At 37.0% G+C, this 16,839-nt stretch overlaps 2 protein-coding genes across 2 annotated transcripts in view; both read right to left on the bottom strand.

The window, feature by feature from the left end:
* Nucleotides 1-1,231: 1,231 nt before the first annotated feature.
* MS3_00000700 (uncharacterized protein) lies at nt 1,232-4,383 on the bottom strand. The gene has a single exon (XM_051208367.1). The coding sequence runs from the start codon at nt 2,126-2,128 to the stop codon at nt 1,823-1,825; it is 306 nt and encodes a 101-aa protein (XP_051064920.1). The 5' UTR covers nt 2,129-4,383; the 3' UTR covers nt 1,232-1,822.
* Nucleotides 4,384-5,906: 1,523 nt separating this feature from the next.
* The window catches only part of SEC63 (secretory subunit), a 34,613-nt gene continuing 23,680 nt past the window's right edge, over nt 5,907-16,839 (bottom strand). The window contains exons 14-18 of the mRNA XM_051217505.1: nt 16,250-16,481; nt 13,013-13,290; nt 11,972-12,070; nt 9,807-9,911; nt 5,907-6,498 (exon numbers count right to left, since the gene is read on the bottom strand). Coding sequence (XP_051064919.1) covers nt 6,082-6,498; nt 9,807-9,911; nt 11,972-12,070; nt 13,013-13,290; nt 16,250-16,481 — 1,131 coding nt within the window. The 3' untranslated portion in view covers nt 5,907-6,081. The remainder of the gene's footprint in view (nt 6,499-9,806; nt 9,912-11,971; nt 12,071-13,012; nt 13,291-16,249; nt 16,482-16,839) is intronic.

Raw genomic sequence — 16,839 nt, 5'->3', positions numbered from 1 at the left:
GTGACTCACATTTATCACGAGAACACGACTGGTTTAATAGAAACAATTATTCTTATAACCAACTGTACCAGTGCTTGTTTTAATGTGCTTTTGTTTGACTGTGCTAATGACAGCTATTTTGTGCTTCCATTCTTTTACTTACACTTCGATTGTAACTTCGCGCGAATTCGGTTACGTTCTGTAACCAAGGTTGTATCCTGGCACGATTTCGGTATCCTTTCGATGCCACGAGATCGCCAGCTAATAAACCTCGACTTGGTCCATTAACTGTCTTCTGATATTTGGCTTCTCGGGGATTTTATGGAGTCATTTAGAACGAGCTTCTTACGCCTTCTGATCTATTTGGCACGTGTTTCTTGGTAGCGGTGTTCATAGTTAATCTCAACTCGACACCACGATACAGATGCAAAGCACAAACCATACCTACGGACACTGATTGCCAGCTGATTATGTGCGGATTGTATGTCTTGGGCATTATCGCACAGGAAGACAATATCGTCGGCATACTCAAGGTCGAGAAGTCTTTCTCCAGGCAACAGATCCACACCACCATTACTCACATTCATTAGAGCTGTTTCCAGAATGTCATCGATGGCAAAGTTGAAGAGGAATGGTGAGATTGGGCAACCCTGCCTAACCCCACTGCTCGAATGGAACAATGGAGAGAGGTGGTTTTATGCCCTCACTCTGCCTGAGGTGTTTTTATATAGGGCTTTTAGGATGTTAATAAACTTCTCAGGCACACCCTCCTTCAATAGACAATCCCAGAGAACAGTCCTGTCCAACGAGTCGAAGGCATCTAGCTACCACTCCACCGAAAAGTATAGATGAGCATTGGTTGCAATTGCATGACGCCATGAAAATGGCGGGTACAGTCAGTTGTGGGTTCGCGAAACGTTCCGCTTATAAGCACTAGGTTTCTGCAGGTTCCTTACAATTCATTGAAGCCCGTCGGTCTACTCCGGGTGACCGTGAGTTTGACCACAAACGAAGGATGTTAGGTAAGGAAATTGGGCAAAGCTTGCGTAAGGACCGAGAAGCCTGGTGTTCGAAGCGTGCTAATGAGTTGGAAGCAGCAGCTGCATCTGGTAACTACCGGGAGCTCTTCCAGCTCATCCGAGCCACTGGCAGCAAGAAGTCTGGTGTGAGTGAATGTTATGTCCAATGTAACAGTCTTTGAAGCAGCCATAGTACCTGAATACGACGAAAGGGTGATCCACGTTTGGTGATGTCTGCATTGTGTGACCTTGAAGATAGCTGATTGACCACACTGTTCCTGTCTAACTCGAGTGGGCTCACAAGCGTGCGACACAGATCATCTACGTTAGTGATCTATACTGGTGTGTGTTCTGCAGACTAAACTGTCTTCTTTTCTGGTCATCAAGTATCGTGTATAGGCCGTACTTCCGACGTACTGAAACTATATCTTCATCTGACAACTAAGACGCTACTTTCTGTTAAAGACTGCTTACAAGCAATCTTGTGAGTAACGTCCATTACACAAAAATTGATTTGTAACGCAAAATTCTAAATACATAAACAACTGAATGACTGTCAAACGTTCTGTATTTGATCTGTATGAGATTAAATCCTTTCGAACTGCGGATAACGATCTAAAGAGACATAAACTACACCCTTTCCACTGTAAAGTTCAAGGCATCTGTGGAGTGAGTCAAAGCCGCTCTGTCGTTTCTTTGATTCTGAATATTTGAAGTATGTGATATGCATGAGTGACCTTATTAAACAGCCATCTAATTGGTGTACTATGACATCAGAGTTCATAACAACAATTATGTAGAAGTACGCTATTTCGACTGTGAGGTTAAGCTTTTGCGATGGATTTATGTGACCGGAAAAAGTATGATGATTTGTACATCTTCAGTTGTAGGACTTTGGCCCTTGGTTTCTTGATACGTGCCATTACACCGGCGTCAAGTCCTCCTTGTTTATCAATGGTCGTGTCGAAATACGTAGAGCTTTTCATCTGTTCCAAACCTTCTCCGTCAAATATAACTCGATTTGTGTCCCTGTGTTTTGTTTGAAGAGCCTGGTTCATCCCCTGTGGATGTTGAGACCTACTGCTGTGAAGGTCGCCGTCACGCTGCTTATCTCCCCATGCATTTGGCATTGTGTATGGGACAGAGGAGTTGGACCATCTGTAAAGCACAAATTGTATGGCTGCACTCAAGCTATCGATTTCACTCCGTGCTTCCCTCAGATGTGGAGGTCTTCCAAATCCGATCGGCCACCAGGAAAGAGAAAAGGCAAAAGTAAGCAGCTTTGTCTGACACTGATCCTCGCTTGATATCTATCTGTCAGCTAGCCTCCATACATGACTTACAGTGCAGCCCGTCATGTGAATTCCATGTGATGTTGACGATCTCATACACATCATGATGTTGAAAAAGGTTCCACAAGGTTCTCCCACTCACGCTGTTCAACGCCTTCTCATAGTCGAGGAATTTGAGGCATAGCGACGAGCTCCATTCAATTGATTGCTCAGCGGTGATCCGTAGTGTTGCGGTTCGTTCTGTGCATGACCGATTTCCACACAATCCCGCCCGTTGATCTCAAAGTTGTGCATCTACTCAGTCTTTCGTCCGGTCTAGCTACACTCTGTTGAAAGCTTCCCATGGAACTGACAGTAGTGTAATGCCTCTGTAGTCCTTACATTTACTGAGGTCTTTCTTTGATATCTTGATGAGATATCCTTCTTTCTAGTCTGTCGACACTTGTTCTTCTTCACAACTCTTCCTGAGAAGAATGTGGAGCATTTTTGCAAATGCCACTGTATGACGTCTGTGCTTCGGCTGACATATTGTCAGGTCGCGTTGCCTTCACACTGTTGATTTTTCTGACGGCCGTTCTGATTTCTTCCGTCGTTAGTGGAGTGACATCCGTAGTAATGTCTGTGTGTGCTGTTTCAATACGAAGTATTCTACCGATCTGCTCCTCTGTTCTTAAATTTCAGTGACTGGCTCTCCTTCTTTGTCCTTGATCGATATCGCTGGTTAACCATATTTCTCTGCCAGTTTCTTCATCGTGTCGTATAGTTGTTTTCGCTGTCGTTGCTAGGTTTTCCAAGTTTTTCTGCTTGGTAGTTCTAATGCCCTCCTTCGCTTGTTTGTTCACTTCTGTGTACTCAGCCAGTGTCTCGACTTTCTTTGTCCTCGTTCTTCTGTTGTTAATTACTGTCTTCTTGTTTTTCATTTTTCGAATCTTGTCCAGGGTTTCGATTGAAATACACTTCTTACGGCCCTGACAAGTTGAAGTGAATGCTTCTTTGGTCCCTTTCCAGTTGTCCGCCATTTTAGTTTCCACCTCATTGGGTAGATCTTGTAAGTCTTGTAACCTGTTGTTCAGAGTTATATTCCTTTCATTGAGTTTGTCACAATCAGATGGCGATCTGAAGCAACGTCAGTTCATCTCCTGATTCTCACTTCTCCCACTGTCTTTCTGTATTTTTATTGGTACAAATATGACTTGTCTGGTTCTACAATAAGACCTATGTAACTTAGTGTATGTGATTGTGTGGGAATATTGTCCTGTTGAATACATATAGCTTTGTAAATAACTGCCCATTTTCGTTTCCCTCTTTTAGTCCATGTCATTTCGTGATATCTTCTTGACCGTTGATGTCCATTCCGACTCTATGGTTTAGGTTTCCTATCAAGATGGTCAAGCCAATTCCTGAGTATTTCGCTAATATCGATTGCAGCCGCTTGTAAAACTGATCTTTGTCGTCGTTGTTGCTATCACTGATGGATGCATAACGTTGGATAACATTCATTGTGATTCCCACCTTCCTTGTTTAGAGTTACACATTGGTTACTCGGGACCCATGAGGTTCCTACCTTATAAGTGCTTTTCGTGCTTCTTTGGACAGCATTAAAGCAATTCCCTGAGTGTGCGAAGCATTTTCTACTTCGCAAGCAGAGTACAGCAGCATCTCTACCGTATCTAGCTTTTGCTATATAGCTTGGGTTTTAATGTGGTTTACTGATTCCGAGAAATAGCAAATTGTATCACCTCATTTCCGTGGCCATTTCACTCGTCTTCTCGGTTTCTTATATTGACTGAACATTCTATGTACCCACATTAATTGTTGCTGTGGTTATTAAGAAGGGAATCGGCCTCGTAAACTCCAAAGAATCTAGGCTATCATCATGAAGTATCATAATTCTTCCGTCAGTTCAAACAACAAGGTTTTAATGGTTTGATCTGAGTGGCACGTTTTAGTAAGGTTGTTTTCTGTGGGGTGAGATTGCCAACCCTCCTCTTTTACCCGGGCTTGGGACTGGTAGTAACTCTAGAAGAGCTACAGGCGGAGGTTTTCTATATGATGCACAATAACAGAAAGAGAACGAGTGATTTAATATAGGCAATGATGTGACTTGGATTAGGTAGTCACATTATGGCAATTATTACCGTAGAGCAGAAAAGTTCACGAATATCAACAAACACATTAATCTCACAAACGTAGTAATACGTCTCAACTAATAACGGTTTATGGAATAGATCTGGATTATGATATCCGCCCAATAATGAGGTTGAGTTATTATTTCTCCGAATGTTTAAGCTAAATGGAGTACAGTCTACACGACGAGGTGATAGACATTTTCACACTGGTCATAAAAACATGCTTTAAAATGTGACGAGTATTGGAAGCGTAAGGATTCTTAGGGATATTTCTCGGATAATTTTATTTGCACGATCAGTAAAGTACTGTCCTATTCCATTATTGTAAATATTCGGTCAATAAACTATAATATTGTGTTTTACTATCGCTTAATACTGTTAATTATGTACTGCTTGTTCTCTGACATTTATGGCATGATTATGTTAAGATACGGTTTCTCATTCGATGTAATTTGGTAGTACGCGACTGGTTGAGACATTATAATCAAAATTCTGAACGACGAATTCAGTACATGATACCGATTACCGCTTCAAGATATAACTTTCACAATAATGAAAAAAATATTGACACATTTTTTTGTGATACAGTTTAGTCAATTGAAGCCAAAATAACTGAACGGTTACGCTATGGACGGTGACACTGCGTGACGCATCAGTACCAGAAAGACCCTAGGTACATATTCCTGACTAGTTCCAACTACTAAATACTTGAGTAGGATTTCAACATTCAGCATCAGGGCTAATGATTATACTCGGTCGCTCAAATTAAAGCTCGAACAAGGATGGGGCGTAGGGCCCTGTTGGCTGAGGACTATCTTACACATCCTAATTTCAATTACGTTTTGTTGATTCGTTTGTAGACATGTATTTTCACGTCAGAAAACAATCAAAATACGATTGATCGGAAGTCACAGTGTTTCAAACAACTTATGTCTAATCACCCTTTTTAAGTGTTCGGGAAAATCTACAAATTAACTCATTATAATCTTCCTTAGTTACATTGATAACATAGAAAGTTTATCACCAATTCACCTGTGTCAGACTACAAGTCACTAGAAACGTATGGTCACCAAGATCCATAAAAATACTTCGTACACTATAAGGGAACAAACCTTGCAAGTAGAGCTCATTTCATTTCCCTTCCGTCTGCCATTCAAGCGCCGTAAATCTCACGAGTACAGTCGTTGGTGTATCAAGAAGGAGAAGAAATGAACTAAAAGAATAAAAGAACTATGAAAAACCAAGGATTTGAAGGAAGACAAAGAATGAGTAAATCTGTACCATGTGACTAAACGCGATCAGTCAGTGGTTAACATAATACAGCATACCCTAACCAGTTAGTTTGCATCCACCTACATGACTCATGCAAACTGTCTGATACATTTTGACCTGGCTGTCCGTTGCTTTCTAACCTGTTACTGTACCAGAGAACGTCGTCAATCGACATAAATGACGGTTGAAACTATTTCAAAAATTTACACTACAAACACGCAACAGGTACAATAGTAGAAACAAAGAACACACCGATATCATGGGTACATTATATATAGTTTACTTTAACATAAATAAATATAGTCAAAAGAAGATTTATGAATGCAGCAAGTTGATAGATAAAAATAACACTAGAACATGTGTGAGAGAGGATTGAAAAATGTAAATACTTTAAGATTTAGCCAAATAAACTGATAAACATTTATTATCACGTTTACTAGATAGTTGTCTAGTATGACCGCAAACATTTTGTTCGTCGCCATCATCACCATCACCATCAGGTTCTTGTTTATTATCAATATTGTTTTTGTTTGAAGAAAGGTCATCATCACATTTCTTTGATTGTTCAACAATAACCATACTTGCTTGAGTACATTCCTCCTGTGACAATACCTCAATATCCGGATCTTCTTCATTGTCTATCACGACACCATTTTCTGTTTCTTGTTTTTCTTCTGCTTCTACCTCATCATCACCTTCAGTATCAGTATTTGATGTGTCGCTACTATCATCATCGTCATCTGATGCAGCTTCTTCTTGTTCCTTAAGGATTTGTACGATTCTTTCAGGAAGTGGACGAACAGTGAACTAAAAAACATTATAGCCACAATAACCAACTATAAATGTCAACATTGGAGAATTATTTACTACGCTGAGTAATCACTAACGTCATGTTTGTGTAGTCTTTTAAAGTTGACCGAATCTTATATATCAAGTTCGAATATGTTTACTAGTCTACGTGACTTGACATTGCATACGCCATGTTGTGATGTTAGTTGGTTGGATGCAGTTCGCAGGAAACTCTGGTGGACATAGGTTTTGTGCTACTCGGTACTCGTCAGCCAGAAGTACCTATAATCTTAAAAGAGCTACCTGGGCACTAATTAAAGTAGAGCGTTTATCAAGCACTGAATTGCCTTCCTTCTTTAGTGAAACTTCAATGAACATTACCAGTTATCGAGACTACCGATAGGTGATTATTGATATGATTGAAACTTTTCACCTGTTTTCGACAACTATTAAGATTAAATTGACACTACAAAGTAATTGAATATTCGATAATATTGTAAGTTAGAGAGAGAAGTGTAAAACCTAATATGATAACATTACCCGCAACGTTTTCAATGTTATACACAACACTTTAGATTAATAATTTGTAAATTTAGTGAATGAGTACTGCATATACTAGTGCAATTTTCATAAGACATTACATCTCAAGACTTACTATTCACTATATTTGTATTTTTCACTTTAGATATAGGGCTTCGGTACACTGAAATGTTCATAGTAAACAGTTACGGATAACTGTAAACATTTCTCATGAAGTGTTTAATAAAATATATTGTGGACAACTTCAGTCACAGATTTTTATTCTAAGAAAAGCTCTTCAATACCTGTCATATTAGTTCAGTATGATAATCGTTTGGTTTTCTGAACATAATTACCAAATCAACTTAGAATAGGTTGACTGCTCAGCTTGTGCATATGTGTGATGAAGTTGTGTAATAACAACATGAAATATAAGTCGGAGATTATGTTATTCAATAAAAAAGCAACAACTATATATGAACTTTCAAATGTTTGTCTGTTTGTTCTAACAAACATATTAAATCAGAAGCGTTCACAATCAATAAGGTTAGAAACAATGTTGTCAGTGGTACACTTTATAATAGATGCATGAGACATATAGAACAAATTATTACAAATATTTATCTGGTATTTATTTAAATAAATAAGTGAATGAAAAACAGATTTTTAATATGGTACCTATTCTGATTATTGAAGTTTATTGGTATACAAATAAGATCAACAGTTCTGAAATGACAGTGAATATTTGCAATTTAGCTGAATATTTTTATTGTTATTGAGTTATATATACTACAAAATGGTATAATTACGGAACTTTTGTTGTCATTTTAAATAACAACATTAATGTCTACTTTATGAATAAAAGATGTGAATGTAAGCTCTACAATTTAAACCATCTAGTAGAGAGAACTCAAATAATATAAAGCCCCCAAAAACCTTGGTATGACCGAGGGTGGGTAGAGTTCGCTTTGCCTCTTGAAATGCTCTCACATAGCCACGTATATACAGCCACTACCAGGGAAATCCTACTCATGGCCTTTTCGTGGCGGGGGTGTTGTTTACGAAATTAAGAGAACGAAAGGCGAATGTTCTGCGCTTTAACCGGGTTGGTGGATATGGAGAGTCCATCTAGGGAAGTTGGGAAACCCTGATTCCGAACCATTGGTGCATATGGGCTCCAGGATCCTGAGGGAGCAAATGGAGTGTGTTGGTCACCGGCTACCATGAAACTGCACCTTCTTACGTTGATCCACTGCCTTGTTGATTAGTCAAGTGCTCAGGGAGTGACTCCCTAAGAAAACCATCTGCTTCAGTTTACATCGAATAACGAAGTGTGGCGCATATATATTTGGTGCCTCTCTGTACCAGTGTTTATGTGCTTAAATAAATAAAATAATATAAAAAACTAGTTCTGTTCCTTCTTGTAGTTGATCAGTTACCCTACTGGTTGCTTTTTCAGTGATTGTTACCATTACAAGAACTCTTTCTAAACTTTCCCTTGTTGTAAAATTCTACTAAGTGTATTGGATAATACAGATTTTAGTCTTAAGTTTAACACGTGATAGATATATATTTATGAATAACTTGATGGCAAGAACAATTGATTCAGAAATTTGCGCAATAATTTTAGATGATTTGCAAAGTAGCTTCTATGCATAGAATGCGATTTTCTTTGATAAAATTCGTTCGATACTAAAGGATTACACAAGCATATAACAAAGTCACTAGTCAGTGATCAATCAACTGTAAATATTTTAGACTTGTCTTATATGAAGTCAACAGCGATTCATATACATCAGTGCTAACATTTCAGAATGTGAAATTAGATAATTTGGGCACATATCTAATAAGGAGAAACATCGGTTCCCTCAAGATTGGAGGTAGGATTTGTTGACGGGTGCGGACCAGCACGAAACCTAGGGCAAGGAAGGTTTCATGAGGACTACCTCCAACCAGCTAATATCACAACATATTACACGCGATATCAAGTCACGTAGACTAGTGGACAAATTAGAACATGATAGAATCCGATCAGAAATAAAAGAAAACAAAAACATGACATTGATAATTACTCAGTTATTAAGTAACTATAAATGATTTTTTACCGTTGTATACTATTTTCGTTACGAACAAGTGAAGTAGTCGACTGATTATAAATCAAAGAGTTTTAGATTTTGATCGTGTATTCACCTTATGTGTTGAATAGTTTGAACAGACTTTTTAAGATTTATTTAGGTTAAGTTTACACTTTACTGGCCAAATGATTAACTCGAACTCCAATGGAGAATAAAAGAATACTATGTGGATATTTGAACTATTATATTAGTTTAACTCTAACTGCTACGATCATAAAAAGTGTTGACTAGAACATTAAAGTGTGAATCATACGTTTATACAAATATATTATTAACAGTATAGAACGCTTTATAACTATATGTGTGTAAGTGCTATGTGTTCTCTAAGCTTGACAGTTTAGCATTGAAGCTTATCACTGTATTCTAAGACATCATCAGAGCCTACTTTAAAAAGTAAGCCGTTTTTAAAATTCCATTACAGTTAATTACCAATTGCTTGTGTTGACCTAGAATTTGATGAACTGTTCCCCATGAATGTGTGGTCAGTGTTGCTTTCTCTTCTCTGAACTGATCTCAGACATAACAGCCATTTATCCAGCTTAGAGAACACAACATTTCCACAATGATCATATTGAACTACAAATATTTCCCATTATATATAGCATAAACTAGACAAATCACACAATCCAATAAGATATATCAAAAGCAAACGGCATAAAAATAGAGACATACACGAATACATTCAGTGAAATCACAATCCATGTAACTATCTGAACGAACGGATAGTACGTACAAATACTGACCAGGGATAGGAGGTGCCACAAATCTAAGTTGTAGCTGTAAAATGAATTATTATCGGAAAAACAGAAAGAAATAAACTGTCTGCAAAAAGCTATATATATATATATACATAATTCTGTAAAGTTATGGTTAGAAATAACTGAAAACTCATCGGAATGGGGGTGTGAAAATTGTTCAATTTTGTTGATTTCACGAACTGATCCAATTTAGACAAACACTGAAAATTAAGATGCAGTGAACGGCTGTCTAGTCCTAGATTTTGACAGTTCGGCAGTGGGTATTCACAAGCCCACGGCTGTGAATCAAACCCAGGACCCTTGAAAAGGATTAGAGTTGTGCTATATCGTGAATTGACTGAAGTCACGTTATTACCGTTGGATGCCGACACAGTGGTCTAAAGGTTAGGAGTTCGCAGGCAAGACCGAATATCCTGGGTCCGATTCTCAGTTACCGGGTCATGGGTGCCTACTCTTGAAGATTCCCTAATACTAGGAGGAAACGGCACTCCAGTGCTTCTACGTTTTTAATAGTGATTTAGCCAAGATCTGTTCATTACTTAAGCCATGAAAATCGGTATATGTTTAGGTTATATAACGAGTTGTAAATACTTTCATGTACAATTTCATATAGCTTTTCCTAAATTATTAGTGCTCAGAACCCTTCAAAGGTCGACAAAATGATAATATGATATAACGATCTCAGAATCATGAAAACAAAACTTCTTGATTTAAGCTTACACAATGAGAGTACAACTTTTCAACCTACTAGTTAGCATTATTTTTTAAATAAAGCTTAGAATAAATTAAAGACACTAATTTGATCCAGATCAATTTAGTAGTATAATATATTATTATAGTTGCATAATGGACAACTGACTAGCTCTGATTTTTGCAACTTCTCAGCCGTACTTATCCACACCTATTTATATAGGTTTTAATTATTTCTAGGTTTCGCGGAGAGTATGGTTATTGTTGTCACATTGATGAACCAAAACTTTATCAGAAGGGGTTTTGTGGATATTTTAGAAATCTCACTGGTTGAAATCATGAGTCAATTGAAGCTAGACCACCATGGATTTGAATGTGACCAACTTGGTCTCGTGTGCTGTTACGGGTATGAGGGCTGGTGTCACTTCCCGGCTGCCCACACCGTGGAAGGGTATTTTTTGAGGAACCTGAAAAGGAAGTTGGATTAATGTCAGCCTTAACGACCTGGGAGCGTGACCGCAGAGCCCAAGGGACAACTGCTTGAGGCCGGTCGCGCACGGCCTTTTTGTGGGAGGTTTTTGATGTGTTAGCTCCGTTCTTCAAAGGGCCTTACCGCCGGAGACGGAAATCCGTGAGGTAAGGTGAGGTGTGACATTTTTAGGGTCGATCTTTTCTAACCCCTTCCTTCCTTGTGAGAAGGCAGCATCGCTGTAGATGCTGGTTGTCTGAGGAAAACACCTTACTGCTGTCACACCTCTCTACAGTCAGCAGTACTATTTCGCCCTCAGACCTTGAGTTGCTGCTTTTAGTCTTACCGTTCTCTAATCGACCTGCCTGGCATGGTAGAACCTACAGGAACATATGTTCCAGCCAATATAGCTCGGTTGGGTCATCACGATAGGCAAGCCCGACCACCGCGTCAAGGTAGCAGCTACGGTCGGGATTAATGCTAGAAAAGTGAATTGTTAAGTTTTGATTCCACTGGTTGAAATCATGAGTCAACTGAAGCTAGACCACCATGGAAAACCTGGAAACACTGGGCGGCCGTTTCGTGTTAACACCGTTGGATGCCGGCTCAGTGGTCCAGTGCTCGCGCGCAAAACCAGTAGGTCCTGGGTTCGAATCTCGCAGGGGGCGAGGTCGTAGATGCGCACTGCTGAGGAGTCCCACACTAGGACGAAACGGCCGTCCAGTGCTTCCAGGTTTTCTATAGTGGTCTAGCTTCAGTTGACTCATGATTTCAACCAGTGAAATCAAAATTTAACAATTCACATTTCTAGCATTAATCTAAAATAATATATTTAGATTATGCATAATTTACAGGCTGTAATAACTATGTGAGAAAAGATTATTAGTCAACAATGAAAATAAAATTCCAACCGAACTGACCTCTTCTTCAGTTTGTAATGTGGCAATATAAATAGGTTTAGTGATAAGTTGACGAGTTTTCCTATCAGCTAGATATATCCACCAACCTTCAAATTTCTCCTGTAAATAGATGGTAAACGTAGGTGAACTATTAGGTACACACATAAGTCATGAAAAGGTGAGTCACTTTTTTAATTTTTCTTAAAACATCCACTAATCAGATCGTAAATGAAATAATTCAAACAATTTCATTAGATATTAAAGTTTCGAAACTCAAATTTAAGGATATCAAAGGATTGATGATGCGAACATAATATTGAGATATAAGAAGGATTTGAATCCGAATATCACTCCCAACTTCTCACATTATCTAACATCTTCGCTTATATTTTCAAAGATTCATAGGATATTGAGTTGTGGAAAGGGAAAGATAGTTCAGTTAATTCACTTTACAATAAAATTTCATCCAGGCTTTCCAGATTTCCCAATTGATAAATATAAATCCATTTAGAGATGGTATAGGCTTCACTAAAATACTATCACACACACGACCCACAACCAAGTTTTTAGTGTTGTTACAAAATTGAAAAGAACTAGTATTCGGAATTAGATTTGATAATAAGTGTTTAAAAACACCCAAGAACTACATATAATTGAGTAACCATGTCAGTGTTGACATTAGTATGGGAGATGAGATCAGTTTATTTATAACGAATCGCACAGTGGGTTACTTCTAAATCCAGGTTATTTTTTGACTACTCACAACGTCAGTTTGACTATTACAATATCTAGTATGAAATGTTAAACTATAATCGGTTCTGTTATTCATTTTTTGAACACAGTTCGTATAACCTGAGGATATTCAATGACACTGTGTTCGACTACTGTTGTTTGTGAAAAATTGTATGAAAACAGTGGAGGTACTTTGTAATTAATGTTGACACTTAATAACACCTATTTAGATAAAAACTATCTTCTAAGAAGCGATGGGAATGATACTGGAAAATCATACAGTTTCGAGTACGGATTAATTGATTTTAATTAGCCAGAATTACGACTTACCACAGGAAAATAAGGACAGTGTACAACATGTGTACAATGTGTTTTTGAATCCATCATACTAGATAATTTATTGTGTGGTTTCATAGGTTTTCTACTTGAAGAAGATTTATTTGTATTTAATGAAGGTGGTAAAGATGATTCAACGAAAGTATCCGTTGTGATTTTTCTTTGGACTTGTCCATCATCAATATGATTTGGTTGAACAGATTCATCTTTTTCTTTTATAGAGAACTGTGATGGAACCGATGAATTGGTAAAACCAATATGATCTGGGATCTCTGCAAGTAAAAGGCATAGAGAGATAAAGCACATACAAAAACTTAAAATGAAAGTTTGAGACTGTGAAAAGTAGCAGAAGAAACAACAGCAAATTTGAGTAGGCAATAAAAATGAAAGGGGAATGTTTCAGTTGTTAAAAAGGTGACGTATCAATACTACTACCCTATTCGACCACTAAATAACATATCAGTTGACAGTAACTTAATAAACATAGGCATATTTTTGACATCACTTACGTGAAATAACTGTCAAAACAAACCCTCACTAATTCTTATCGAAGATGATATATATATTCACGAGTAATTTGATCAAGACATCATTTTGTGTACAGGGATGTAATAGTAAACTATTATGTTAGCTTGATAAAGTGATCTGATAAGAAACGATTATTCTCTGAAAAATTTATTGTTTAAAGACATACAGTGAATTAATGAACATTACAAACATAGAGATGAACAAGAAGTTAGACATCGAGAATCTTAAAACTTCATAACTAGCATATTAAAATCTAACAGATTTATTCGATTTTAATATGTGATGCTTTTTAATTATAACTAATATAAATGTTTATTTCTCTGACTATACTGGTTACAGTAGTCTGTTATATAAAAAAATCTATCTTGAAATAAGACATTGTTAATGAAGTTTGACAGAATTAATCCAATGAGAATGTCAGGTGCTTTGATTGGTTTAATACATACGGAAGATCCCTCTAGGGGAGTTGGAAAACTCTGAGTCCAAACCAATGGTGCACATGGACTCCAGGAACCTGAGTGAATAAATGGTGTATGAACCTACTGTTGATCACCAGCTACCATGGGACTGCATCTACTAACGTTTTTCCACTGCCATGTTGATTAGACTTCTAGGTCAAAGGCTCGGGGAGTAGCTCCCTAAGAAAACCACCTGGTTTTGCTTGGGCACCCGGGCAGCATTTCAGCCCTCACACATATCGGGTGACGAAGTGTGGCGCATATGTATTTGGCGCCTCATTGTGCCAATATTAACATATATGAATAATAATAATTAATTAACCAATTCACAGGCTACATGGTATATAAGATGTCAGTCGATTGATCTAGGAGTAGATTAAATTACTGACTGAAAATGTTACTAATAGAAGAGATACAATGTTAGTGGATTTTCAACAGAACATTGAATATAATATGAATTTTATTTCTACAAAATATTTAAATGAACAACCTAAAACGAGGTAAACAGTATAATAATAGATGTTATCACAGGTCAATTAAACTTGAGTATATTAAAGTGAATGGCATTTGTTTCTACTGAAGCACAATTACAAAAATATTATGCTCTTTTTGTTTGCACTTTTGTAGCCGTTTTTGAATAATCTTTTGTAAAGTAGAACTATCCAGGTAGTTGCCTCGTTTGTTACTCTTCATAAAATCTGTTAAATTTGTTGGGAAAGCAACAAACTATGCTTTTCAATAATCGTAGTGTTCAAAACATAATTTCAGAGTACCATCAGTGTGAAGAGGATTTCAAGGTAATTGTACTAATCATTGAAGTTATTAACTATTATTCTGACTGATGTAAAATGTTTTCTTGAGGGGGAGGGATGGGAGGTAGTAATCATTCTATGCAAGATGTTTGTAGCTTTGTCACGTTTGAAATCAATGATCTTATGAAGTAACAATTTAAGTAGTACAAAAGTTACTTATACTTCTGAATGTTCAATGTTTATATATGTTGTCAGTAAAATCTTGATGGATATATATTTTCGATAAGTATTTCTCTCAGACAGTTTAATTCTTTCCCTTGTGATATCAAGAATCGAAACATGTTGGATTTATGTAGCGTGAGAATGTTGACAACAATATGAATTTGAAATCTACAAAAATAGAGAATTCATTGTTTTACAAGAACACGAATTTCGAGAATGACAAAGATATAGAAAACTTGAGAAGAACAATTTCTACCTTCCTCAGAAGAACATTCTTTAGTCGATAACTTTTAACTCGTTAGTTGATGTTAAACTAGCAGTAATGAAACGCTGAAGCTGTAAAATCTAGAACAAAGAGTGAAAACAATTGAACACACAGGGGCTGAATAAATGACATAGACGCTAGCATGAATAAGTATTGATCCAGACATACATGTTTTACCACAACGTAGCGAGAAGAAGAAAATTAATAAGGTGAGAAAGTAGGTTAAAAGAAATAACAAAAACAACTACAGTAAGAAGCTGCCAAACACGAGTGATATCTCATAGTGAAAGTAAAATATGATTGGTCACTGAGGGTGGACAAACAGAGACTTAGTCTACTGACTATTGATTATGTGATTTCCTTTCCTCTCATTCATTTCTACTCCAGACTCCCTGAATGTGACTGCTTGTAATTGTGTGGAATAAAGTATTATCTAGTCTATACTTTGGTTATCTTTTCTGGATCATGAATCCTAGATCTGATATGATGCAACTAGTCTCATTGTCGTATTAACGTAGTTTACCTGAGAGTGAAAAATAATTTACACCATTCGTTACACCAATGAGAAAATATACAGAAGAGATGGAATATGGCTGAAAATGAAATATAGAACGTGGATTTCATCTTGAAACTCATCGGCTAAATATACAAATATCTCCGAGTTGATGTTCACTCACAGATTCAACACTGATACTCATCTTTTCCAACTCCAAAACACTATAATTTACCTAGTAACTGAGTTCAGACAGCAAATAAAGATTAATTAATTCTAGTTCTAAACATTAGTATGGGGACCTGTGGAGATTGTAGTATTTTAAGAGTTGAGTCGTGGATTCGCATTGCTGAGTCCCATAATAAGACGAAACGGCCAACTAGTACTTCCAGATGTCCAATGGTGATCTAGCTTAGATCGACTCGTGAATTCAACTTCGAAAACTCTAAACATCAATTCAAGTATTAAAACAATAAATAAAAATGAATTAAAACAACAACAAGTATCACTTACTATCAATGCCAACAACAGAATCACTATCTTCTTGTTCTGAATCAATTTCATCTGTAGGATTGATTTCCAATTGGTTGACTTTTTCCGATCCCAATGAAGAGTTTTTCTGCTGTTGTTGTTGTTGCTGTTTACGTGATTTATTTTTGCGTACACCTTTTTTCCTTTTACTTTTATCCCAAACAGGTGGAGTGGTTTTCTTTGATGACTTCGTTGAATTGCCAACATTATCAAACTGAAATAGTACAAGGAAATTATGACGAAAGGAACATATACGCACAAAATACGGAATGTTACGTATATGACAGATAACGAACAGATACATGATTCAAACACTTATAAACAGAGTAGGACTAAAGATTAAGTATTAGTGTAGGGTACTAGATAAATACAGTGGTTATGCTACATGTTACATGTGTCTAGTTATCTATTGCCTCAATGTAGTATAATGACCAGTATAGAAATAGGTTAGAAGACTATATAAAAAAGGATGGTGCCGATTCATAAAGTTACAAATTGTTAATTTGTTTGTACAGAGAGAATGTACACTTTTAGGTTAAAACTTATGCGACAATGAACAATGGGAAAAAAAT

Source organism: Schistosoma haematobium, chromosome 5, assembly GCF_000699445.3.
Source record: "Schistosoma haematobium chromosome 5, whole genome shotgun sequence".
NCBI classification, from domain to species: domain Eukaryota; kingdom Metazoa; phylum Platyhelminthes; class Trematoda; order Strigeidida; family Schistosomatidae; genus Schistosoma; species Schistosoma haematobium.
Note: the sequence above shows the minus strand (reverse complement) of the source record. Positions and strands in the feature narration are given on the sequence as shown.

What these genes read in the sequence shown, in the direction of transcription:
- MS3_00000700 (XM_051208367.1), bottom strand. Translation starts at nt 2,128, where the DNA reads ATGCCAAATGCATGGGGAGATAAGCAGCGTGACGGCGACCTTCACAGC.